This window comes from Schistocerca cancellata, chromosome 1 (genome assembly GCF_023864275.1).
Source record: "Schistocerca cancellata isolate TAMUIC-IGC-003103 chromosome 1, iqSchCanc2.1, whole genome shotgun sequence".
Classification (NCBI taxonomy): Eukaryota; Metazoa; Arthropoda; class Insecta; order Orthoptera; family Acrididae; genus Schistocerca; species Schistocerca cancellata.
This window is the reverse complement of record NC_064626.1, coordinates 1164578287-1164604542: the sequence shown is the minus strand read 5'-3', so window position 1 is coordinate 1164604542 and position 26256 is coordinate 1164578287. Positions and strand designations below refer to the sequence as shown.

At 43.3% G+C, this 26256-nt stretch overlaps 1 protein-coding gene across 1 annotated transcript in view; it reads right to left on the bottom strand.

Moving 5' to 3' along the window:
• The window catches only part of LOC126093756 (arginase, hepatic), an 81876-nt gene extending 56313 nt beyond the window's left edge, over positions 1 to 25563 (bottom strand). The window contains exons 1-3 of the mRNA XM_049908744.1: positions 25045 to 25563; positions 10696 to 10768; positions 1086 to 1192 (exon numbers count right to left, since the gene is read on the bottom strand). Of these exons, the coding sequence (XP_049764701.1) occupies positions 1086 to 1192; positions 10696 to 10768; positions 25045 to 25185 (321 nt within the window). The 5' untranslated portion in view covers positions 25186 to 25563. The remainder of the gene's footprint in view (positions 1 to 1085; positions 1193 to 10695; positions 10769 to 25044) is intronic.
• Between the last annotated feature and the right edge of the window lie 693 nt (positions 25564 to 26256).

The following is a 26256-nucleotide window of genomic DNA, read 5'->3' as shown; positions in this document are numbered from 1 at the left end:
TCTGCTCTGTGGTGAGTAGCAGTCTATCCTTCTAATAATATTATCACTTTTCATCCTGAATCTTTAACTGTTTAATAACTGTGATGTCCTGTCTTTATGTTCCTCTTTTAAGTTCCAAAGAATGTATTCATTATCATCCTTGTCTCTTGTTACAATGTCCTGGTCGTCAGCAAAGAGGAGTGTGTACATGATTTCATCCCTCAATCCCCCACAGGGATTCCCATACATTCACATCTGCTCCTCTAGACTTTAAGTGCTTCCTAGATCTCTAGATCTAGATACTTGTAACTCCAGTGATGCTGAATTTTGTAGTCTGACAGCCCTCACACATTCTATATGGAACTGTTTAGTTGCTTTGATGTAAGTAGTTGACTCACCACTAGTCTTCATACTTGCCCACATATTGTTTTACAGGCCTTCTCCAAGTCCACAAAGATTAAAACTTGGTATGTTTGCTGGTAAATGTATTCTTGATGTAGATTGCCAAAATACATACAAACAAATGAACAACACTGCCTGAACATGCCATGAAGGCCCAATGGTACCAACCGGCCACTTTGTTGTCCTCAGCCCTTAGGCGTCACCAGATGCAGATACGGGGGAGGGGGGGCAAGTGGTCAGCACACTGCTTTCTTGGCCACTGTCAGTTTTTGTAACCAGTGTCGCTGCTTCTCAATCGAGCAGCTCCTCTGTTGGTCTCACAAGGGCTGATGCACCCTGCTTGCCAATAGCACTCAGCAGACCTGGATGGTGATCCATCCAAGTGCTAGCAAAGCCCAACAGCACTTGACTTTGCTGATCTATTGGGAACCATAATTACCACTGAGGCAAGGCCGTTGGCTGCCTAAATACATATACCTGTTGAAACATCAAGCTATCCTTAAAAATGAAATTTTTGCAGAAACTCAACAGAAATAAAACGTTTCATTACAACTTTTCAGGCTGACAAGGAAATATAGGGGACCATGAAACTGACAAAGTGTGCCCCTTAGCAATAGTATAAGAAGTAAAATGCAGTGTGAAGTACATGACAGAGGAAAATATGCCAGAGCAAAACAATAATATTTTTTAGAATGAATTCTTACCTCCTTTTGGCAAGCAGCTACATGTGCAATGTTGTGGTAGTTCTCCAGAGGTGGCAAATTAGGTATGGGCTCATAAACTATGTCACCAACATCCTGAACATTCAAATCTGTGAAAATTTTAAAGGAAACCTTCTCTTAAATATATTTACACATGAATACAAAATCCATGCAAAACAAACGAAATGTTCAACATTAAAGAAAGACACTCATCGATATGATCAGACTGTTCAGCAGAGGAAATTGCCATCAATTGAAGAGAAACTAGCACTGCATACAGGTTGTTCCCTTGTTTTGGGACAAAAAAATTCTGTTTCAGCAACTAATTAGGAGAATGGAGGAAAAGAGTTACTGTGTGTGATAGTGAAAAAGAAAAGTAATTTATAAAAAAGTATTAGAGCATTAATTAAATAAAAGACACTACTCACAAGACTGACACTCATATGAAAAGGAAAAGCATGGAGCTGCTATAGGAAATATGGATCACTCCCAAAACTAATGACAAATGAGAAAAAGAAGTTGGGAAATATGAGAAATAATATCATGGCCCCACACCTTTTTAGCACTTCCAACTTCTCTGAAACCTCTGACAAGTGCCATTGACAGTAGAGGTATGCCAGAAAACTCACTTGCAATTTAAAAAGTGCTTTAAATTGCTCTCATATTTAGCAGCATTCAGTCCCAGAAAACACTTGCCACTGATGTTCAGATTGTGGCACTGGTGCAATCCTTTCCAATAAATATGCTGGTGGCACAAAACAGTCCATTGTATTCGTGGCACAGCAAAATTATTTACAAATCGTGAAAGGGATGTTGGCTTTCATATACGATGTCATAAAGTTTCACACGTCTTCATGGTACTAGGTTTCTCTTCATCACTGATCACAAGCCCCCCATTTTACTATTCGGTCCCTACTCAAAACTTTGTGACAAGATGGTGCAGAGGCTGAAATGGTGCACACTGTTGATTAATAACTGTAACTAGACCACACAGCATGGAAACATAGATGCTCTTTCCGGAGAGTTGGCTGTAACACCTGCCATGTTTTTCATTATGACACAGGCTTAAGACAACTGATGGTGTCTTACTGTTAGCCACAGATAAATATGAATGGTGGGTGGTAATTCCATTCTTGCTCCACCTCCACATACTACAGCTCATCTACACTGCAGATAGGGGAATGTGCAAACTGAAGGCAACAGAGCAGCGATATGTGCGCTGGCCGGGTGTTGACACCACCACAAATGTTATGTTTCAGAACTGCCAGGCCTTTGCCCAATGAATCAGCCCCTGCACAGCATTCCAACCCTTGGCATTCCCTGACCACTCCCAGCTTAGAGTGCATACTGATTTTGCCAGGCCATTCTGAGAAGCAACATGGTTCATAAAAGGCTTTCACCACCACTGTAACTATCATCCATGCCTTCTCCATATTTGCAATATAGGGGGCAGACAATGGTTTCTGACAATGGCTCTTAATTCAAAAAATCTCCAGTTTATAAATGGAATGGTACTGAAAATGTGCCGTATAGCTCACTTGCAGCTTAAAAACTGCCTTAGGTTGACCCTCTGTTTAGCAGCGTACAAACTCGGGGACCGTCTGTTTGTTCCCAGTTTCTGTGTCAGCACCCGTGCCAGTGATTACTAACTGTGCTCTACCTATGCCGAGTAGGATAAGAAATAATACACACAGCCCACCTGAACGTACAAGTCAGTGAGAGGGAGGAAATATAATAGTTAAAAGAAACAGGAAAATAAAACACTGGAAGGCACTCAACAGACTGCACATCTGACCTAACTTCCTCAGCGTCCAATTTGGAATCAGAGCAGGCAGTCATCAACTCCAAAGTGCAAAATGTGCAAGATTATGATGCCAGCCAACACCAAGTTAGCAGTCACCAACTTCCTTGCAAAATACCGATGCATCCCACACATAGACATAGTCTGGCCAAAATTTTACACAGGCACAGACTGCACACCCTCTTTCAGGAGCTGCGCCCAACTCAGCAAACCCCACTAAGGACACACACACAGCCTTACTTGAGATCCTGTGTATGGACCCACACTTTTGGCAATAACCCACGGCTTTGCAGCTAGTAAATGTTTTAAGTTGCAGCCATCGAAGAGCACATAGTCTGGCATCGTAATAAGTTTGGGCTGCAATGATATGTAGCCTCCTACTCCCCCTTGGCAGACAACAATGGGCCACGCCTCATGCAACCACAACAGTGACAAGCCTTCCCAAGAACCTGCCTACCACATCTCCAACCTCTGCCAACATTTTAGGTGCCAACGTTGGTTGACAATGATTAGTAATTGAAACCGATCGAGGTGGAACTGCTTGTAGTTCCAAAGCCATTTCTGGTTCCCACCAACATCAGAGACAACCCCCTCATCAAACATTTGACAAAGGTTGAGCATTATCGGACTGAGGTGCCCTCGGAGGCTGAACTGTCGCCCCAATCTGAACCATGGCCGACACTCAATTCTTTGTAGCCAGTACCAAGCAGTGCCCCAGAAACTGTTGATTAGCCAGTACTTCCACAGGCAGTGCTGACATCTGTGATGAGGAAATACCACGGAAGCCCTGGGCAGGGATTTCGACACCTCTCTCTCCCCTTCCTAAATGAAGTCGGCAGCATCTAGGCCATTTCTGGCCCTATGTGGCAATTCAAGGGGGGAGGGGTTTAATACCTGACAGTGATTTGGATTCCTGATCCAGCCCAAGTATTCATATAGAGGCAAGGTCAGGGATAATCTGGGTTTATATCACAGCCACAGCGTGCTCCTGTGCAGGGCACCACTACTGCAGTAGGGGTATCATGTGGGTCTATCCACTGACATGTCAGAGTCTGTAAATACCACAGGCTCACACTTGTCCAGCAATACTCTCTATTCTCTGAAGACATTGATGCATGAAACTGATAGTAGAGTGATTGAGTTTGCCTGCATTTACATTTTCCATTCAGGTCACTCCCTGGACCATTTGCACACTTACTACAACTTATGCTATGCTCTGTATGTTGATCCTGGTTAGCCATTCATTTAGTGAACTCTGCTGTCATTGACCACAGGGACCACCAGTCTGTTCTCAGACTCCACAACAGCACCTATAAACTGTATTCCACCTACGCTGAGGATGATAGAAAAGAATACTAACAGGCCATTTAAAAAGCACAATTTGGTGAGGTGGAGGCAAGATAATAGTCAAAAGAAACAGGAAAATGAAAAATGGAAGGCAATTGGAGGACTGATCATATACAAGATGAGTGGGTGGTTTAAAAGAGGGAGGAAGGGACTAAACTACGAGGTCATTGGTTCCTTGTTCATAATAAAACAATGCCACAAGTGTGAGAATAAAACAGATGAGACATATAACACAAAACAGAAAGAAAGGAAAAACCACAAGAATGAAGGAAAGGGAACGAACACTAAAAGGAACAAAAGAGGACAAGAAAACAACAGAGAGATGCTAGAAACAAGAGAGTAAAACAAGACAGAGAGTAAAACAAGAAAGCAGATTACAGTGGCTGGCCAACCACGAGAATAAAGAGGAAAAGCCGGCCACTTTGCAACACATTAAAACCTCCACCCTAAAAGCACTAGGGTGGAGGGGACAGAGGGACAAAGGACATGCGCTAAAACTTAGATCAAATGATAAAACCCACCCTCATGAATAAAACGTAAAACTAAATCAGCCGAAGAGGCGTTGTCAGATAAAATTAGTGGCAACGAGTCCGGTAACAGAAGATTTCTTCGCAGGGCAGTTAAAGTGGGACAGTGCACCAGAATATGGGCCACTGCAACCAGGTGACACACTGACACTGAGGTGGGTCTTCACGGCGCAAGAGGTAACCTTGGGTCACCCAAGTGTGGCCAATGAGGAGCCGGCAGAGGACAACAAAGACCCTGCAAGAGGCCCGCATGGAAGACTTCGACACATTCATTGTCTCCTTAATGACACACAGTTTGTTGTGCGTACTGTTATGCCAGTCCGTCTCCCAAAGCCAAAAAACTCTGTAGTGTAAGTCAGAACGCAGGTCAGGTTCAGAGATGCCCATCTCCAGAAGCAGTTTACGCGTAGCCTGTTTGGCCAGCCTGTCGGCAAGTTAGTTGCCTGGGATGCCCACGTGTCCTGGGGTCCACACAAACACCACTGAACGACAGGACCGGTCCAGGGCACAGATGGACTCTTGGATGGACGCCACCAAAGGATGGCGAGGGTAGCACTGGTCGACGATAGCTTGTAGGCTGCTCAAGGACTCGGTACACAGAAGAAACGATTCTGCTGGGCATTAACGGGTATACTGAAGTGCACGAGATATGGCCACCAGCTCTGCAGTGAATACACTGCAGCCATCGGGCAAGGAATGCTGTTCAATACGGCCTCTGTGGACAAAGGCGAAGCCAACTACCATCAGCCATCGAACTGTCAGTGTAAACCACTTCAGAGCCCTGGAACTCTTCAAGAATCGAGAGGAAGTGACAGTGGAGAGCCGCAGGGTGAACAGAGTCCTTAGGGCCACACAAAAGTTCCAGGCAACTATTCGACCTACAGCTACACCACAGAGGTGTACATGAATGGACCTCGAGGACAGGTGGTGAAGGGAAGGACTCTAGTTCGGACGGAAGCGAACGTACGTGAACCGTAATCGTTAGCTCTGACTTGGGCTGTCTATGTGGGAGGTGAAACTGCAATGGTTGGGAAAAGAAGATGGTAATTAGGATGTTCAGGAGAGCTATGAATGCCGGCTGCGGTGGCCTTGCGGTTCTAGGCGCTCCAGTCCGGAGCCGCGCTGCGGCTACGGTCACAGGTTCGAATCCTGCCTCGGGCATGGGTGTGTGTGATGTCCTTAGGTTAATTAGGTTTAAGTAGTTCCAAGTTCTAGGGGACTGATGACCACAGCAGTTGAGTCCCATAGTGCTCAGAGCCATTTGAACCATTTGAAGAGCTGTGAATGCATGCAACGTAACTGGCGAACAGTTGTGCACGACTTATCCTCAATGGGGGGACTCCAGCCTCCACCAGTACGCTTGTCACCAGACTCGTCCTAAAAGCTCCTGTTGCTAGTCAAACTCCGCAATGGTGCAATGAGTCAAGTAAATGCACTGCTGAGGGCGCCGCCAAACCATAAATCACACTCCCATAGTCAAGGTGGGATTGAACAAGGGCTTCGTAGAGCTGCAGCAGCGTGGAGTGATCTGCACCCCAGTTGGTGTTGCTTAGGCAGTGAAGGGCATTGAGGTGCTGCCAACACTTCCATTTAAGCTGACGATGATGAGGAAGCCAAGTCAAACGAGCGTTGAAAACCAGACCTAAGAATCAATATGTCTCCACTACAGTGAGTGGATCATCATTAAGGTCATTAAGGTACAGTGCTGGTTCCAGATGAACAGTACGATGCCGACAGAAATGCACGACACACATCTTCATGGCAGAAAACTGGAAGCCTTTTGCTAGAGCCCATGACTGTACCTTGTGAATGGCTCCATGTAGGCAATGCTCAGCAACACTAGTACTGGAGCAGCAGTATGAAATGCAGAAGTCATCTGCATACAGAGAAGGAGAGACGGACGGTCCGACAGGTGTTGCTAGACCGTTAATGGCCACTAAATATAGAGAGACACTCAATACAGAGCCCTGCGGGACTCTATTCTCCTGGATATGGATAGAACTGAGAGGCACCAACTTGGACATGGAAAGTGCGGAGCGACAGGAAATTTAGGATAAAAATTGGGAACGGGCCCCAGATACCCCACTCATACAATGTGGCAAGGACATGATGTCACCAGCTCGTGTCATATACTTCTTGCAAATCAAAAAAGACCGCAACCAGGTGTTGGCATCTGGAAAAGGCTGTTCAGATGGCACACTCAAGGGACACAAGATTATCAGTGGTGGAGCGACCCTGATGAAAGCCACCCTGACATCGAGCCAGTTGGCCACGTGACTCCAGGACCCGACCCAACCCTTGTTCCAGCAGCTTACAAAAAACATTGGCGAGGCTGATGGGCTGATAGCTATCCACATCAAGTGGGTTTTTACCAGATCTGAGCACCGGAATGATGGTGCTCTCCCACTATTGCGATGGAAAGACACCATCGCACCAGATCTGGTTGAAGATGATGAGGATATGTCGCTTGTAGTCAGATTAGAGATTTTTAATCATCTGGTTCTGGATCTGATCAGGCCCAGGAGCTGTGTCAGGGCAATGTGCAAGGGCACTGAGGAGCTCTCATTCTGTAACACCCATTACAGGATTCACTGTGACATGTAGTGAATGAGAGGACTTTCCCTTCCAGCCGCCGTTCGAGAGTGCGAAAGTCTGGGGGCTAATTCTCCAATGCAGAGGCTCAAGCAAAGTGCTCAGCAAAGTCCTCGGCAATCACGTTTGCATCAGTAGATAACACCAGGGACAAAATCCTGCTTTCGTCATTTGATAAGCTGGCAAACGCAGGCACAGAACCGTTTAAAGGCTACGAGGTGTTCTAGGGAAGGGCGCCGCTTATGATTCTGTAGAGCTCGCCAACGCTCCTTAATTGCTTCAGCGACTTCCGGCGACCACCAAGGAACTGCCTTACGCCGGGGCACCCTGAAAAGCAAGGTACTGCGTTTTCTGCCACAGAAACAATTGTTGTAGTCACTCGCTCAACCATCATATCGATGTTACCGTGTGGGGGAGAGTCAATGGTGACAGCAGAGGTGAAAATTTCCCAGTTCGCCTTGTTTAAAGCCCATCTAGGCAGGTGACTGTGGGCCTGATGCCGGGGCAGTTACAGGAAGATGGGGAAGTGGTCACTACCACACAGGTCGTCATGCACTCTCCAGTGGATAGATGAGAGAAGTCTTGGGCTGCAAACTGATAAATCAATGGCCGAGTAACTAGCATGAGCCACACTGAAATGTGGGGCGGCCCCAGTATTTAAGAGGCTGAGGTCGAACTGAGACAGTAAAGTTTCAACATCTCTGCCTCGGCCAGTAAGCACAGTGCCACCCCACAAGGGATTGTGGGCATTAAAATCTCCCAAAAGTAGGAAAGGTTTAGGGAGTTGATCAATCAGTGCAGCTAATACAGTCAGGGGTACTGCACCAACTGGAGGAAGATATACATTGCAGACAGTTATTTCCTGTGTCATCCTTATTCTGACAGCCACAGCTTCAAGAGGGGTTTGAAGGGGCCACACATCACTACAGACTGAGTTTAGGACATAAACGCAAACTCCACCTGACACTCGATTATCGTCACTACGGTTCCTGTAATATCCCTTATAGCCGCGGAGGGCAGGGGTCTGCATTACCAGGAACCAGGTTTCCTGGAGGGCAATGCTGGTAGCAGGTGTAAAGCTGAACAGTTGCCATAGCTCAGCCAGGCGGTGGAAAAAACCACCGCAATTCCACTGGAGGATGAAGTCATCGTGAGACTGGGAAGGCACGGAACACTCAATGAGGCAGTTTACGCCACAGAGTCACCTGCTCCCACCGACTTATTGCCTGAGCAGTCTATATCCATTGTGTCTGAGGGTCTGGCGAGATCTAGGTACTCAGCAGACGCCAGAATCTCCAACCCATACTCAGATGCTGAGCTTGTAGGTAGCAGTGGTGTGGGTGTCACCGCAATTTCCTTGGTCTTAGGGGTCTTCTTTTTGGATTTCTCTTGCTGCTCCTTGGGTTTCCCTGGCTGGGAGGACTTCAGTGGCTCTGTCTCTGGGAATAAGGATGAGCGTAAAGCCCTACAACCAGCTGATTTTGGGCTCTTCAGCCAATGGTGGGTATCATCTTTCCCACTAGTAGAAACCGGGGAAGGGAGTGACCAAAGGAACCCCCTCCTAGCGAAAGAAGCGGAAAAAGACTTACACTTCTCCAGCTTAGAATTGGGGATGGATGACCCCGATGGTTGCAGGGGGGGGGGGGGGGGGGGGGGTTGTTCGGGAGGAGGAGCAACATGGAAGGAAATGCCCCCCACCATCAAGGGGGTAGGTTTAGTTTTCCGGCACTGAGAGGTGAGTGGTGTTGGCGGAGCTGATGGTGCCAGAACTGTTGTAGTGGTGGCATAAGACAATGTCATACATACAGGAGGCAGGCATTCAAATTTTCTCTTAGCCTCCGTGTAGGTCAGTCAGTCCAGGGTCTTTTACTCCATAATTTTCCTTTCTTTCTGGAGATTCTTGCAGTCTGCCGAGCAAGGTGAATGGTGCTTTTCGCAGCTGACGCACACGAGAGGCAGGGCACATGGAATATTGGGATGTGATGGGCGTCCGCAATATCGACATGTGATGCTGGAAGTACAGCGGGAAGACATATGGCTGAACTTCCAGCATTTAAAGCACCGCATTGTGGGAGATATACAGGGCTTTACTTCACAGCGGTAGACCATCACCTTGACCTTCTCAGGCAATGTATCACCCTCAAAGGCCAAAATGAAGGCATCGGTGGCAACCTGATTATCCCTCGAACCCCGGTGGACAAGGACAAAATGTACATCTCGCCACTCTAAATTGGCGCACAGCTCATCGTCAGACTGCAAAAGAAGGTCCCTGTGAAATATAATACCCTGGACCATATTTAAGCTCTTATGGGGCATGAAAGTTGCACAAACATCCCTCAGCTTGTCACAAGTGAGTAACACCCGTGACTGGGCAGAGGATGCTGTTTTGATCAAGACTGACCCAGATCTCATTTTTGACAACCCCTCCACCTCCCCAAACTCGTCCTCTAAATGCTCAACAAAAAACTGAGACTTTATTGTCATAAAAGATTCCCCATTAGCTCTCGAACATACAAGGTATCGGTGCGAATAAGATCCGCTGCCACCCTTAGCCTGACGTTCCTCCCATGGTGTGGCCAGGGAGGGGAACGATTTGGGTCATACTTCTGTGCGTTGAATTGAGCTCGTGACTGCTTACAGACTGCTGGTGTTTCACCACCAGCAAGTGATGATGGACTACGCTTCATCGCGTGTCATCCGCCCTGATGCACCCACTCCTACCAGGGGACCTCCCCACGGGCGCCACTCAGCCACAGCAAAGGCTGCCTGGCAGGATGGCCATTGCCGGGAGTCCCGATGCCCTAGGGGCATTTACCCCTTGGCATATGTGGGGAGTTAATGGTGCCGGCATCAGCAGAGCGATCCCTGTGTGGTCAGGGGTCTACAACCAACAGGGTACAAGGCGGCCCCACCTCAACAGACTGGCTACCGTGCTGGATATCAGGCGCAAAGAAGTCCACAGTCATCGTCGACGTAGAAAGTGACATTGCATAGTGCATGGTGGAAAATGCACGCAGGAAGGTGTCTTCGGCCAAGAGATGGAGAATGAGCGGGACTGAAATGCGACGATGAGGGAGTGGGCTAAAGATCTCAATGCACTATGGACACAATGCACCATGTAAGGGGTCTTTCCCAGTTGGCTCGCTCTTCGGGAAAATTTTGAAAAATGGTAGTCAAACCCTTCAGGGGACCATCACATAATGGCTGAAACATGTGAGACTCCTTTTAATAACCTCTTACGACAGGCAGGAATACCTCGGGCCTTTTCTAACCCCTGTACCCGCAGGGGGTCACATACAAGATGAATGTTTGGTTGCTAGAGCCCTCCGGCATATAAGCTACTTACTCACAGACTGCAGAGCGCCAATGAGACCTGCATCACGCAACTGCTGAGGTCCTTTGGATACACCAGGTTTTGGCTGAAAATCCAGTACTTAATGTGAGTACATCATTAAAAAAGATAGAAAAATATACAAAAATGGACAAATTCATAAACGAAGACATAGAAATGATGCCTGCTGTAGTTGAAGATAAAATAGGGGAAATACAATCATTCACCTACAGCTGATCAACGCATGGAGTGCAGAAAAACGTAACAAAAAACAGAATTTGCACTAGCTTTCAAGCACTAGCTCTTTTTCTAGCATAAGTACGCACAGACACCCACACACACTGCACATCCATGTCCACGGCAAGACTAATTACTGATACCTGATTATTAATGGAGATGGGGAGGAAGCATGGTAGGATGCAAGGAGGGGGTAGCAAGAAAGACATAGAACTTTGGACTGATCACTCCACAACCACACAATAAGACAAAAATAGTACAGAGGGTACAGCAAAATGAGATGCAGGAAGTGGGAGATGGGGGAGAAGCTGAGGGGGAGGGAGAGAATGGTAAAGATGAAGACGTAGAATGAGGGGAAGAGAATGGAGATGGTTGAAAAGTGGAGAGAGGAAAGTGGGAGCAGGAGGAGGGGAGGGGGAGGGGTGAGGGGGAGGGAGAGGGAGGAGAAAGGGGGGAGGGAGAGAAAGAGAGAGAGAGAGAGAGAGAGAGAGAGAGAGAGAGAGAGAGAGAGAGAGAGAGAGAGAGAGAGAAAGAGACTGCCCATATGGGGGTGGGGGGAGGAGTAGCGGGAGAAGGCAGTGCACATTCTGGAAGGAGTTGGGGTAGTGTGGATAGAAGAGAGAAGAGAAAGGTAAAGTGAGGCAGTGGGAACATGTTAGCAGAGGTTTAGGCCAGGGGATTGCAAGAGTGGAGCGTATGATAGTGAGGCAAATCCTGTCTGCATAGTTCAGAGAAACTTGTTCTGGAAGGGAGAAAGCAAATGACCCGCATAGTGAAGAAGCTGTTGTGAAGCATGTTCAACTTGAACAGTTCTGCACCAGGAATTACACATTTCAGGTCAGTGTGTCCAGCCTGCCCAGTACACTACACTGAAGATCACATTCCAACTTAGCACTCAAACAATAACACAGTGTCTGCTCAGTTACAGTTATAGTGACAATATGTAGACTGCCAAGAGACTGCAAACTTCTTTAGATTTCATTGTATTAGGTTTATGTTAGGAAATCAAGTGTCATTTATTATTTCTTATTATGCTGCCATATTTCTGTTACAGGGCTGCCCTGTCATACAAGTGTTTAGTTATCAATCATGCAACTGACCATCTATATGGAACTATAGCAAGGAACAGATGTTTGGGCTGAATTAGTAGTAGCATTCAGTTACTACATTCACAGCACAAGATTTCATTTATTAGTAGAACGTCTTGTCTATAAAAGAGATTACTTGAGATGGGCTACACATGAATGCTGCTCCAGTATGTGAGATCCATATACGGTCAAACTTACTGTAGGCACAGAGGTTACTCATGGACAAATGGTACGAATGATCATACTGGCATGATTCACAAGAAAATATAATAGAAATAGTGGAATAACTTGGCAAATCTGGCAGCAAAATAATTATATCCAGAAAAAAACACATCAAAACTTATCTCTCTAGAAGAACAAGAACATCACAACAAACAAAACAATTCTGTTTCATTTACTATACGAGCAGATAATATTGCTTTTGAGGGTGAAATAACAATGAGTAACTGAACGAGGAACACTAACTTAATAGCATATGTCACCTCCCTTATCCCTCATGATCTACATCTGCACCTAAAGTCATACTCGGCAAAAAAAAAAAAAAACTCTGCAAAATGCATGTCAGAGGATACATACCATTGTACCGGTTATTAGGGTTTCTTCCCGTTCCATTCAAGTATGGAGCATGGGAAGAATGATTGTTTCAGTGCCTCTGTGCATGCTGTAATTAATCTAATCTTGTCCTCACGATCCCTATGTAAGGAGGTTGTAGTATATTCGTATAGTCATCGTTTAAAGCTAGTTCTCGAAACTTTGGTAATAGACATTCTTGGGATAGTTTATGTCTATCTTCATAAGTCTTCAGTTCAGTTTCTTCAGCATCTCAGTAACTCCCCCCCACAGGTCAAACAATCCTGTGAACATTTGTGATGCCCGTCTCTGTGTATGTTCGATATCCCCTGTTAGTCCTATTTAGTATTAGTCCCACACACACTTTAACAATATTCTAGAATGAATCACACAAATGATTTGTTGGCAATCTCCTTTGCAGACAGATTGCACTTCCCCAGTATTCTAGCAATAAATCAAAGACTACCATTTGCTTTACTGACAACAGAGCCTATGTGATCATTCCATTTCATGTCCCTACAAAGTGTTACACCCATGTAGTTGTATGAGTTAGCCGATTCCAACTGTGACTCACTGATCATAATATCAGTGAGTCATAGTATACTAGGTTTTTTGTTTTGTGAAGCACACGATTTTACACTTCAGAACATTTAAACTAAGTTGCCAATCTCCTCACCAATTTGAAATCCTATGAAGATCTGACAGAATATTTATGCAATTTCTTTCAGAAAGTAATTCAATATAGATAACTGCATCATGTGCAAAAAGTCTGAGCTTACTATTAACATTGTCTGCAATGTCATTAAAATACAACAAGGACAGCAAGCGTTCCAACATACATCCCTGTGGTACACCTGAAGTTACTTCTACATCTGATTATTACTCTCCATCCAGAAAGATACCACGTACTATACCCATCGTGGATCTTATCAGTGGAGTAGAACAGGCTGTGCGGCATCTTGCACAGGACGACGCCGACGAAGTGAGACTTGTTACCAGTCGCTTTTTGGCCTCAGCTAAGCCTCCCAGGTCTAATATCAGTAGAGAGGAGAGGGAGGGCCTCCGTTTACTTCAGAAGGATGAAGATCTTGTCATATTACCAGCTGACAAAGGAAATGCCACCGTGGTCCTTAATACTACCGAATATCATAGAAAAATGACTTCACTGTTGGAGGACAGTACGTATAAGTGTCTTAAACGGGACCCAACTTTGACGTACAGCAGAAAAACCATGAAGTTACTGAAGAATTCCGGGCTTTCCAGACGATATTACAAAAAATCTCAGCGTCCGAGCTCCTAGACCGCCCAGGTTGTACGGACTACAGAAGCTCCATAAGGATAATGTTCCCATGAGACCTATTGTCAGTGAAATTGGTTCTCCTACTTATAAGCTGGCCAAATACCTAACAAAGTTGATGACTCCTATAGATGGCCGGTGTGAACATCACATCAAAAACTCCCAGATGTTCATTGAGAAAATCAAAGATATTAGAGTTGGTCCAAATGACATTTTAGTCAGCCTGGATGTGGTGTCACTGTTCACAAAAGTTCCTGTGGAGGACACTTTGAAAATGCTGGCGGATCTTTTTCCTCCTGAAACTATAAAGTTGTTCCGGCACGTGATGACGACCACCTACTTCTTGTATGGTAATAAATTTTATGAAATGACAGACGGTATGGCAATGGGCTCTCCGTTGTCTCCATCACTGGCTAACTTTTTTATGGAGAATTTTGAAGAACATTCACTAAATTCGGCTCCCCTCCGTCCATCCTTATTTTATCGTTACGTTGACGATACATTTATGATCTGGCCACACGGCGAAGAAGCTCTCAAAGAATTCATGGAACACATGAACAGCATCCATTCGAACATCCAGTTCACTGTCGAGATGGAGAAGGACGGGAGACTGCCTTTCTTAGACGTTTTAGTACAACGACAGACGGACGGGCGTCTTGGGCACTCTGTATACCGTAAGCCGACGCATACCGATTTATACCTGAACGCACAGAGTTTCCATCACCCTGCTCAGAAGAGAGCCGTTTTGAACACGTTGGTATATAGAGCCAAAACTGTTTCTGATGAGGACCACTTAAGGTCCGAGATTAATCACCTGAAGAACGTGTTCCGAAAGAACGGCTATGGTGCACGCGATATAAAGGCAGCGTTCTCTAAAAGAAGGAAACGAGATAATGCTGCAACCTCACAGGATGAAACACCGATTGCGGTTCTTCCTTTTTGTGGCGCAATTTCCAGCAAAATTGGAAGAGTCCTGCGTAGACGTGGTATATGACCGATTTTTCGTCCTCCTAAGAAAATTAAGGAGATGATGCGCCCTGTTAAGGACAATCTCGGCCTCAGTGTCCCTGGAGTTTATAATATACCCTGTGAGTGTGGAAGCAATTATATAGGTCAGACTATTCGTACCGTTTCCGACCGCTGTGCAGAACACCAACGCCATATTAAAAATAGAGAGCTGGAGAAATCGGCAATTGCGGAGCACAGCCTCACGAACAAACACAAAATATTGTTCGATGAAACTAAAATTCTGTCCCATGCCTCCACGTACTGGGATTCTGTTATTAAGGAGGCTGTTGAAATAAGAATGAGCCAAAAGAACTTTAACCGCGATAGCGGATACCATCTGCGTGGAAACGAGCGCTTGATGCAGAGAAGCAGCAGAGACGTTCCTTCCAAGGTTTACGTTCAAACGGAAGCGGTGGCGCCACCGGCGCTCACAGTGACACCGTCTGCGACAGCGGGACGTAATCGCCGACCAATCATAAGCCGACCAATCAGAAGCCGTCTTCGGGCTATATAGAGGCTACCATAGCAGCAGTGGAGACATCCTCCTCAACGTCCCCCCCTACACCTTCACCTAAATGGAACCCAACTCCCCTGGCACAGAACCGCCAAGTACCTTGGCGTAACCTTGGACTCTCGTCTTACGTGGAAACCCCACATAGACGAAGTCCATAGGAAGGTCTGCGCCAGAATGTCCATCCTATATCCTATCCTGAACTCAACAAGCTCCCTTCCCTGCCCACTAGCATTAAATGTGTATCAGGCCCTGATCCGGCCAGTAATGGAGTATGCGTGCCCTGTCTGGGGATACGCGGCGAAGCAGCACCTGGACAAACTCCAGAGGCTGCAGAACCGCGCCCTCAGAAGGGCACTGCGCTTACCTCTTGGATTCCCTACAGACGACTTGCACGCCGCAGCCGAAATCCCACTCCTGAGAGAGCGTTTCCAGGATCTGGCAAGGGCCTTCTATGAGGGTTCTTCCAGATCCAGAAACGCACTCATCCACTCCCTAGGTCGGTATGACATGTCCCGCGATAAGCACAAGCGCCCTATGACGATCTTCGACGACTAAGTCGAAGAGAAAATCCCTACACCAAATCCATCATCCTGTTCCTCCCCATATAACAACAAACTTCTCGCCCACCTCAGGCAAGTACCAGACACACTCACAACAATCATCACAAATCACAGACACCAAAAACTACAGAAAAATCACACACACACTTTCACAGGGGAGTAAAAGCCTAAAGGCTACAGACTCCCCCTCACACTTCCCCAAAGAGGGGAAAGCAAAAGATGAGAGAGAGAGCAGTGGAGACAGTCAGCTCCTGACGATGACGATGGAGGTAATCGTCGAAAGCTCGAGATTTTATCTAGAACTGACACGGCAAGAATACCGAGAATATTTTATACATAAGTGCCGCCGCGAGAAACTTCGTTCCCAAAGGAGCCACGTACTGGCTCTCCTTACACAAGGAACTCAAAAAGTTGTAAAGTTCTTACCTTCACATTTGGGTTTTGTGTGATTTCCATAAATTGCTGAAGGCACATGCCACATTGGGCTCTTTGAAAGGGTATGGCCAATTGCCTTCCCAATTTGAGCTCATGCTACATTTATAATGACCTCGCCATCGATGGGACATTAATCCCTAATCTTCATACCTTTTTATGGTGCAGAATCTTGTGGCTTTGAATGTACTTGCTTCCTGCCATCATTGTGTACCCTGCCTGTACCAAGACTTACCAGCCTAGGTTATCTTTCCCCACATTTCAAGTCCCAAAGGTTGTGTTCCTACAGTCACAGTAATCTCAGTGTTCCTTCCTGTGCAATGGCAAGAGGTACACAGTGGGGTGACTGCTTCCCTACTTTATAGTGAGGTGGTGCTTCTAAGAGGTACCGGTTTTCATTCACTGTTGCTGTCATCCAGCAAGGAACTGCTGAGTGATCTGCCATGCTGTTTGCACAGACACATAACAATAAATGAGCTTGCATCCAGCTGAGCTGCAGCAGCACAAGGTAACCTTCAGAATCCTGTAACAGGACTATTTTTCTTAACACACATGCATGATCTGCTTCATGGTACCATCTTAGAGCCACACTTAATTTGCATGACTACAGAATGACTGATGGTTTACTATTAACTGCAGCAGATAACTTCAAAGGTCTCCATATAGTACAATCATACGGGGTATCAAGTGAAATTTGGGACTGGACTGGGGAATTTTCGGAAGGGAGGAAGCATCATGTTAGCTTGCATGGACAGTCTTTGTCAGATGTAGAAGTAACTTCAGGGCTGCCCCAGAGAAGTGTATTGGGACCCTTGCTGTTCACGTTGTATATTAATGACCCCTGCAGACAATATTAATAGTAATCTCAGATTCTTGCAGATCATGCAGTTATATGTAATGAAGTACTGTCTGAAAGAAGGTGCTTAAATTCAGTCAGATGTCGATAAGATTTTAAAGTGGTGAAAAAATTCGCAACTTTCTTTAAATGTTTTTAAATGTAAAATTGTGCACTTCACAAAATGAAAAAGACATAGTATCCTATGACTATAATACCAATGAATCACTGTTAGAATCAGCCAACTCATATAACCTGGGTGTAATGTTTTGAAGGGATATGAAATGGAATGATCACATAGGCTCTGTTATCAGCAAAGCAAGTGGTAGACTTTGATTTGTTGTTAGAAACCTGGGAAAATGCAATCAGTCTCCAAAGGTGATCACTTACAATCACTTGGGCGCCCCATTCAAGAATACTGCTCAAGTGTGTGGGACCTGTACCAAATAGTACTAACAGGGGATATTGAAAGTATACAGAGAAGGGCAGCACAAATTGTCACAGCTTTGTTAGATCCATGGGAGAGTGTCACAGAGATACTGAAGAAACTGAACTGGCACACTCTTGAAGACAGCCATAAACGATCCTGCGAAAGTCTACTAACAAAGTTTCCAGAACCGGCTTTAAATGGTAACTCTATGGATATACTATGACCCCCTAATGTATTATTCACATAGGGACCATGAGGATAAGATAAGAATAATTACACCACACACAGAGACACTCAATCATTCTTCCTGGGCTCCATATGTGGCTGGAACGGGAAGAAACCCACATAACTGGGAGAACAGAATGTTCCCTCTGCTATGCACTTTGCGGTGGTCTGCAGAGTATGGATGTAGATGTATGGTGGGTCTTGCTGTAATAATGGAATGAATAAACAGGGTGTCCCATTTATCTTGACCACCATAAATAACTGTTAGTCCAGATGCATATTACAAAATGTTTCAAGCAGATGTTCCTTAGTCGTCAGGGGGACATCAATCAGCACAATTGCCTTCATTGTAGCTTTGTTTTTTACAAAGGTATGAACAGCGGTATGACTTTTTTAAATGGCACCCCGTAGTTTTTATTTGGTAATTCATTTCCTTGCCTAAAGACCTATTCAAAAACGTATCACAGTGTACCATTCACTGAAAAACAACGTCACAACATTATTAATTACTTAACACAATGCTGACTTTGAGCCTAGGATCACAAACTTGTCCACTTACTGGAATTGTCAGAAAGCAAATGAAAACCAAGTAAAAACTTAACAACAAAATTGACTTTGACTCTCCTGTTCCATTGCCAAGGAGTAGAACATTCACTGTAACATTGTCCGGGAATAGAACATTCAAAGGTGCTCAAAGTTGTGACTCTGCACACTGATACACTTGTTGAATGAAAGAATTACTTACTGCTTCCAGTGTTGCCTGCTGAAGAGAATTACAGGCAAGCACGATATGTTCCTGCATGTCCTCTGGAGTTGTTGGAATATCGCGATAGACAACGTCTTTAATGCATCCCAAAAGACAAAAGCCGAGAGGATTTAAATCAGGAGACCTAGCAGGCCAAGTAACTCTTCCTCCTCGACCAATCCATCTCGCAGGATACCTCCAGTTAAGAACATGACGTGCAAGCAAATGCATTACGTGCTGGACATCCATCGTGTTGATGCCACATAAGCATTATGGTTCTTAGCGGCACTTCATCCAGAAGAGGAGGAAGAATGTGTCTGAGGAAGTTGGCACAAGCTGTGCCGTTTAGACTACTATTGATGAAATAAGGGCCAATAATTGTAGTACCAAGCATCCCACACCAGATGTTAACTCTCCATTGACAGTGATGATCCACCAGTCTAAGCCGTCGTGGGTTGTCGCAGGACCAATAATGCATATTCCTTGTATTTACCTGTCCTTTGTTTGAGAACGAACATTCATTGGTAAGTAGAACATTTGAGAAGAAGTTCGGGTTGGTGAGGATTTGCTGCTGTGCCCACTGACAGAACTGTACACGATTCTGGAAATCATTCCCATCCAATTCTTGATGTAGGTGTACATGGTAAGGATTGAACTGGTGATGTGTAAGAATATGATGTACACTGGTATTAGGAATGCCAATCTTGTGTTAAGCTGTCATGTGCTCACATGTGGATTCATAGCAATGGAAGCGAGAACAATAACTTCAGCAGCTTCATCTGTGCGAGTGCTACGACGATTGCGTTGTTGTGGGGGGTTGAAACTTCCCATTTCCTGAAGCGTCGCTACAAGACGAGAAAACATCCGTCAGGAAGGTGGGTTCTTGTAAGGATATCACTCTCTGTAGAGTTCTGCTGCCTGCGTAGCATTTTGCATACCTTCAACAACAACAAAAGAAATATTATGTCGATGCAGTTTGTAGGAAGGACAGCCTTTACTGTTTGCCTACTCTACACAATAGTATTTAAAAGGACTGAACTACTGTACTAAATGTACCCATATATAAGAAAACAGTATTGCAATTACTGTTGTGCTAACTTAAAAAAAAAAAAAAAAAAAAAAAAAAAAAGGTTCAAATGGCTCTGAGCACTATGGGACTTAACTGCTGAGATCATCAGTCTCCTAGAACTTAGAACTACATAAACCTAACTAACCTAAGGACATCATACACATCCATGCCCGAGGCACGATTCAAACCTGCAACCGTAGTGGTCATGCGGTTCCAGACTGTAGCGCCTAGAACCGCTCGGCCACCCGGCCAGCGCTAACTTACATACCCCATAGATGAGTAGCATTTCTACCTTCTCTTCGTTGGTGTACCATCTACTCACACAACTCTTCAACTGACGATGGTTGACGAGTGTGCATTCTACTTATGTTAACATTTGTGCTCTGTCAGTGTCAGAACGTGGATGCGTTACCCCAAGTACCTACACTAAGTGCTGGGAGCGTCAACGTCAATGTTGTGTTATGTAATTAATAACATTGTGTTTCAGTGAATGGTACACTGTGATACATTTTTGAATAGGTCTTTAGGAGAGGAAATCAACTACCAAATAAAAAATACAGGGTGCCATTTAAAAAAGTCATACTGCTATTCATACCTTTGTAAAAAACAAAGCTACAATGAAGGCAATCATGCTGACTGATGTCCTCCTGACTGCTACAGAACATTTGCTTGAAACGTTTTGTAATTTGCATCTGGACAAACAGTTATTTAGGGTGGTCAAGATACATGGGGCACCCTGTATATAGCCATCCACTGTATATTATTGGCAATGACTGGTCGACAAGCACATTAGCAAGGTTGAAATCACTGCTACGGTCTCAGTTAATGTTCCGTGTGTGTGTGTGTGTGTGTGTGTGTGTGTGTGTGTGTGTGTGTGTGTGTGTGTGTCTGCACTGAGGAAGATGAACTGTGCAAATCTTAATAATGAGTTCAATCTGGATTATCATCTCTAGTAGATTGCTCAATAACTCAAATATAAAGGGCGTGGTTACCTTTACTCCTTCAATTGTTTGTGGTCCACTCAAGAGTGTCCAGTATTGTATTTTCATCCTACTTCTGTATTAACAGACTGTAAAATAACTGCTGTCCTGAGCTCTGAACTAACAGCAAAAGAACTAATACATGTGGGAGATGTACGCTACGAACTAAGCATATGTCAATCTCCAACTAATTATATGAAAAATATCTTTGCCTAATTTAAGTATGTACTTTTTGATTTTCTCAAGAAAGTATGTTATCTAACTGAAGATACAGCCAACACTAAGAACATTATGGGCATTGTATGCACTTATAATGTGGTAGTGAAAATAGAGAAACCCACCATAATGACATAGACAAGAGGAACAAAAAAAATTCCATTTAGTGAACACTATAGTTGCAGGCCATTTTGCTGTCAGTATTGACATCAGTGATATGGAAGATGGAAAGATACGTGATTTTACAAAACATATGTAATAAATGAGATGCTATAGTTTAAAAACTCCAAAACTGAACATCCAGATTCTGATCAAAATACAAAGTGGAATCATTTTTGTAATATATGTCACTTTTGTTACAGCACTGCTAGTTTTATACACCAAATTGTAGACACAGTAAACAACTGTCTCACAAAAGAAGTAAGCTAATTCGAAAAAGAAATAAAATTAGGCTGTATTGTGATCTTTCAGTGGGAAAAAAAAACCTCCCAACTTCAGAAACAATATGTTTACATAGATACACTTATCAGAAAGAGTCTTCTGTCAATTTGGAAGTGCCACTGATATTGAGCTGTAAGCACATACCCTGCTGTAGCTTTGATATGTTGGTAGCATTGTGGTTAACTACTTCTGCAACTGTGACCTTCCACATACCTTTCAACCAACTATCTCTCCTTGTAACAATGTGTTATTTCCTCAGTTTCATGCATTATCTTTTTGAGTAGAGGTGTGTCCTCTAGTGCCTGGGTAAAAAATACCCCATGTGTGTGATAATCCAGCCACTGCACTTTGGGAACAGACTTCAGATTTGAACATGATAAAAGACATGGCATCTCCTATGTAGAGCACTGGGCGAATGAACTGGTGATGATTCAGAGGATGCGGATATTGAAGAGATTGACAGTGTTAAATTTCTGTTATTACAATTTGATAATCAAATCAGCTGGAAAGGGCATACCACAGAATTGCTTAAGTGCCTAAACAAGTCTGTATTCACAGTGAGAATGACGTCTGATGTAGGAGATATAAATACAAAAGAACTTGAATACTTTGCTTACTTTCATTCTATTGTGTCATATGGGATTATATTCCGGGGTAACGCATCAAACCAAGCAAAAGTTTTTAGCGTGCAAAAGAAATGTGGTGTAAATTCAAGAACATCATGTCATGTAGAAACATGTTCAAGGAACTTTATATATTCTACCCACTGCTTCTTAGTATATTTATTCCTTAACGAAATTCGTTGCAAGTAATATATGTATATTTCCAGCCAATAGCTCAAAACGTATTATCAGTACTAGGAAAAGAACAATCTACATAAGGACCTAAAATCTCTTTCCTTGGTCCAAAAAAGGGGTCCAATATTCAGGAACATACATTTTCAATAAACTGCCAGCAACCATAAAAAACTTTGTTTCAGATAAATTATGATTTAAACAGGGTTTGAAAGAATTTTTGATAGGCAACTCCTAATCTATGGATGAATATCTTAACAGAGACTGTTAGGCCAGCTTAAGTAAAAATGTCTGTTAGATTTCAGTTTTGACAGCACTTGGTCACAACAGTCAAGATTACGTATTTTGTGGCTGATAAATTTATTAATAGTGCAGTACAATGTTTCATTTTGACAGCATGCTATTCTGTAAATATTAGCTGTTCCAGTTTACTGTATTGTATTCACCTATTTTGACAATCACCTAACAAATGATCAGGGTAGTAAGTATTATATTGAAATGTTTTATGTTTTTTATGTTATGCTTTCTAACATGTTTCACACCCACAAGAATCAAGTCATTATATGGGTCTAAGGAACGAAAACTGAATCTAATCTATACAGGAAAGGATGGTGCTCTGTGGGAAAAACATCTGGAACACCAAGAAATGCTTTCCCTGACTTATCAAATCTGCTGTGAGGTCCATCATTGGGGTCGCAGTGCCAAGATAGAAGAAAGCTAGATTGTCATCTGGGAGATGTGAGGTGTATCCCCAACAAAAGGACCAAAAAACCAAAACTACACACAAGACTTGCTGTACATTAATATGCAAGGAATGTTAATTTTCAGGTTGCAAAGAACTTATCCGTTATGATTCTGATTACATAAGAGACATTTAATTTTTGTCATTATGACAACTGCATGTTAACATCTTCATAGTCATTAAATATACCTTTAAAATGCTTTAATGTTGTTATGTATACATGTACATTCCAATTTCCTGAACAGTTTCATGGAAATATTTTTTTTTCTAACTGGGGTAGAAAATACCCCACACATGTAGTAACACCATAAAAATAAATGAGTGCACTTATAGGTTATCACAAGGCAGATTTAAATGTCATATCAATACTGAGCCAATTAGAGATAAAGCATTAGCTTAAGTGGAGAAGACCTGTCAAAGTACTGCTGCCATGGTCTTTTAAAGAATTAAGCTGACATCCAGTTATTTGGGAAGGAAGGTTGGAGTTTCAGGACACACTAATTTCAAGATTGTTAGAGACAGAGCACCAACTTATTTGAAAAAGAGCCACGAAGCAAACAAATAAAGGAATATTTCAGAACTGATCCTAGTAGTTACCTAAACCAAACTTTGGTTAACAGTAATGTTCATATTAAAACCTGTCCAGAGAACAGACAGACATACTAGTCTCTGAAATCAGTATAAAGTTACATGAATGCTTGGTGTCAAGAAGTAGATAAAACTGGCAGCGAAACATTGTAAAAGGAAGGGCAGTGACTTTTTTTTCAAAGTAGCTGCTTTCTTACTCTCTTCATAAAAAAAAGGCAATGTTCCAAATCACTCATTCACTGACTCATCATTGCCCTGCCCAAACCACTAAGGATAGAAACTTGAAATCTGCCGAGGGTGTTTGTCTTATACTGCAGGCATTGTTTACGAAGGGATTTTTTGATACTCCATCCCTAAGGGGGGTTAAATAGGGGATGAAAGGCTTTGTGAAAATATATTGCTAATAAGGAATTTTTGAAGCTAGAACTACAAAACTGGTATATGGCTTTTCGGTCAGAAATTTAAAAAAAATACATGCTTCAGCATTTTTGAGAATTCAACCCCTAAGGAGTGAAACAAGGGATGAAAGGTGTTTTTGAAACAAATATTGCTATTAAGGCACTTCTGATGCTAGAACCTAGGAAATTGGTATTTGGCTTTTCGGTCAGAAATTAAAAATACATGCTTCAGCATTTTTGGAAATTCAGCTGCTGAGGGCATTCAATAGGGGATGCATTTTTTTTAAATGAAAGTATCCCATTACGAAAGCATTTTCAAAGCTAAATCTATGAAAACTGGAATTTCGCTTCTCATTTAAAAATATTAAAAAATACATGTTTCACTCTTTATGGAAATTTAGCCCCTATGGGGGTGAAATATGGGAGGAAAGATTTTTATAGAAATATTTCATTAATTAAGCAATTTTGAAGTTAAATCTATGAAATTTTTTATGTGGGTTCTCTGTTTGAAATAAAAACACGAATGACTTAATGAGTGTAAAGTGAACCACAAATAGAAAAATCAATATGACCTGACAGGAGCTTGATCGCTGCTCCTTTTAAATATAGTTCAATCATCTTAATCACCGAGAAGCTAATGGTGAAGTGATTCAGTGTCGAAAATTTTGACTTGAATAATCAGGTAAATGATTGACACGAACTACTCTTGAGGTCACTTATTAACATGCCTTCACACTCAAATTAGTAACAAATATCCTGTCTACTGGTCTGTGGTCTGCAATGTGGGCCTTATACCACTGGAACCGAGCTGAAGCAATAAACATTTTATTTTAGCTACGATAGCACAATGTGGTATACCGTAAATGACCTGTGCAGAATACCAAAAACTAAAGAAAAAGACATATTATTTTTTCGTCTTTAGATACGGTATAGTCCGCACGCCAGAAGCCGTTGCTTAGTCTATCATTTTTATAATTCATCAATCAATAGAAATATCTTACACCTCGATTTTTATGTATACATTGCATAAATTATTTGACGTCAGATTGGCAACACTATAAAATTAGCTCCCTGCCACTCAATTTCCGACACAACTTATTAGCAGACCATTATAGTGCGATCGCAAAGAAAAAAACAAAAACAGACTTTCAAAACGGCAACAATCAAAATCTCTGACTGCCGGCAAACAACTTACCTGTCCTTTATTGAAGGGAACGCCAATAACTGATACTTTCTGAGTGAATACTTTCTGGGCGAGTCCTCTTTTGGTTTCCAGCAGAGTGCTGAATTTGAAAACAATCTTCGCAGACGAAGTCATTCTCATAAAAGATGCCATCTTTCGAAAGAATATCCAGAAAGCATCCACCAGGAGCTACGAACGGCACAGGACTGAGAAGGCGCTGCTGGCCTTATGATGACCTTCTTATCGGAACCTGACAGATCGCCCCAAACAGTAACCGTAGCCGATCGCACTGGTCCTTATAGATGTCCGTGCGCCTGTTTACACAATAGCTGCTCTACTGTCGAACTGCGATGACCACTAATCGTCAACACACGGCACGCACGCAGCTGTTTGTCCGATTACGACGCCAAATATTTCAACAATGAGTGAATGACCAGGAAAACTGTCTATATAGAATGTTTTGTACACATTTGCCGTGAAGAACCGTCTTTCCTGCTTTCTCGCTGCCCAATCTAGACATGGCACTCATCATCAGAATTTTACTCGCTGAATGGGAAGTACCATATTTGTCTACGTCACATTTTTTTTGCTGATAGGTCATAAGTACTAGGTTCTGTGTCACGTAAAGATGAAGGTTTTCGATAATTACGTGTTTTTCTGTCCTGCAAAGCACTTGTAGTTAATGTATTACCGGCATCCGTACGCGATTTTTCCCAGTCCATCTTCATGTGCTTACCATTAATTGGCAAAAACACTCTTAACAGAATTTTCTATCGGGGAAGAAGAATCTCGCCAACACAACCCGAGAACTACAACAAATTTTAACATTGCAAGAAACAGGCTTACAACACAATTCTACAAGTTCTGCACGTTTTAACGCATATCAACATTTTAAAAACAAAATTACTGTATACGCTACTTTGGAAACTGACAAAACTGTTAAAGTAGGTGTGTATAATACACTGGTTTTGAAGCATCTGTGCGTAGCAGTATTTACTCTGAAATCACGCTAAGTAACGTATCTGTTACAAAGTAAAGGAGCAATAATAAACATCGTGTCTTGATTCATGTGGTACTGTATGTAGCATACACTTAAAAAACAACTGCTGGTATGCGTTCCCTAAACGGAAATGGTCGATTTCCTTCTTCATTCTGAGTTTATGTTCCGTCTCTTATAACCTCGTCGTCAACATGTTATATAGATTATACCGTCTGTTGCGAGTG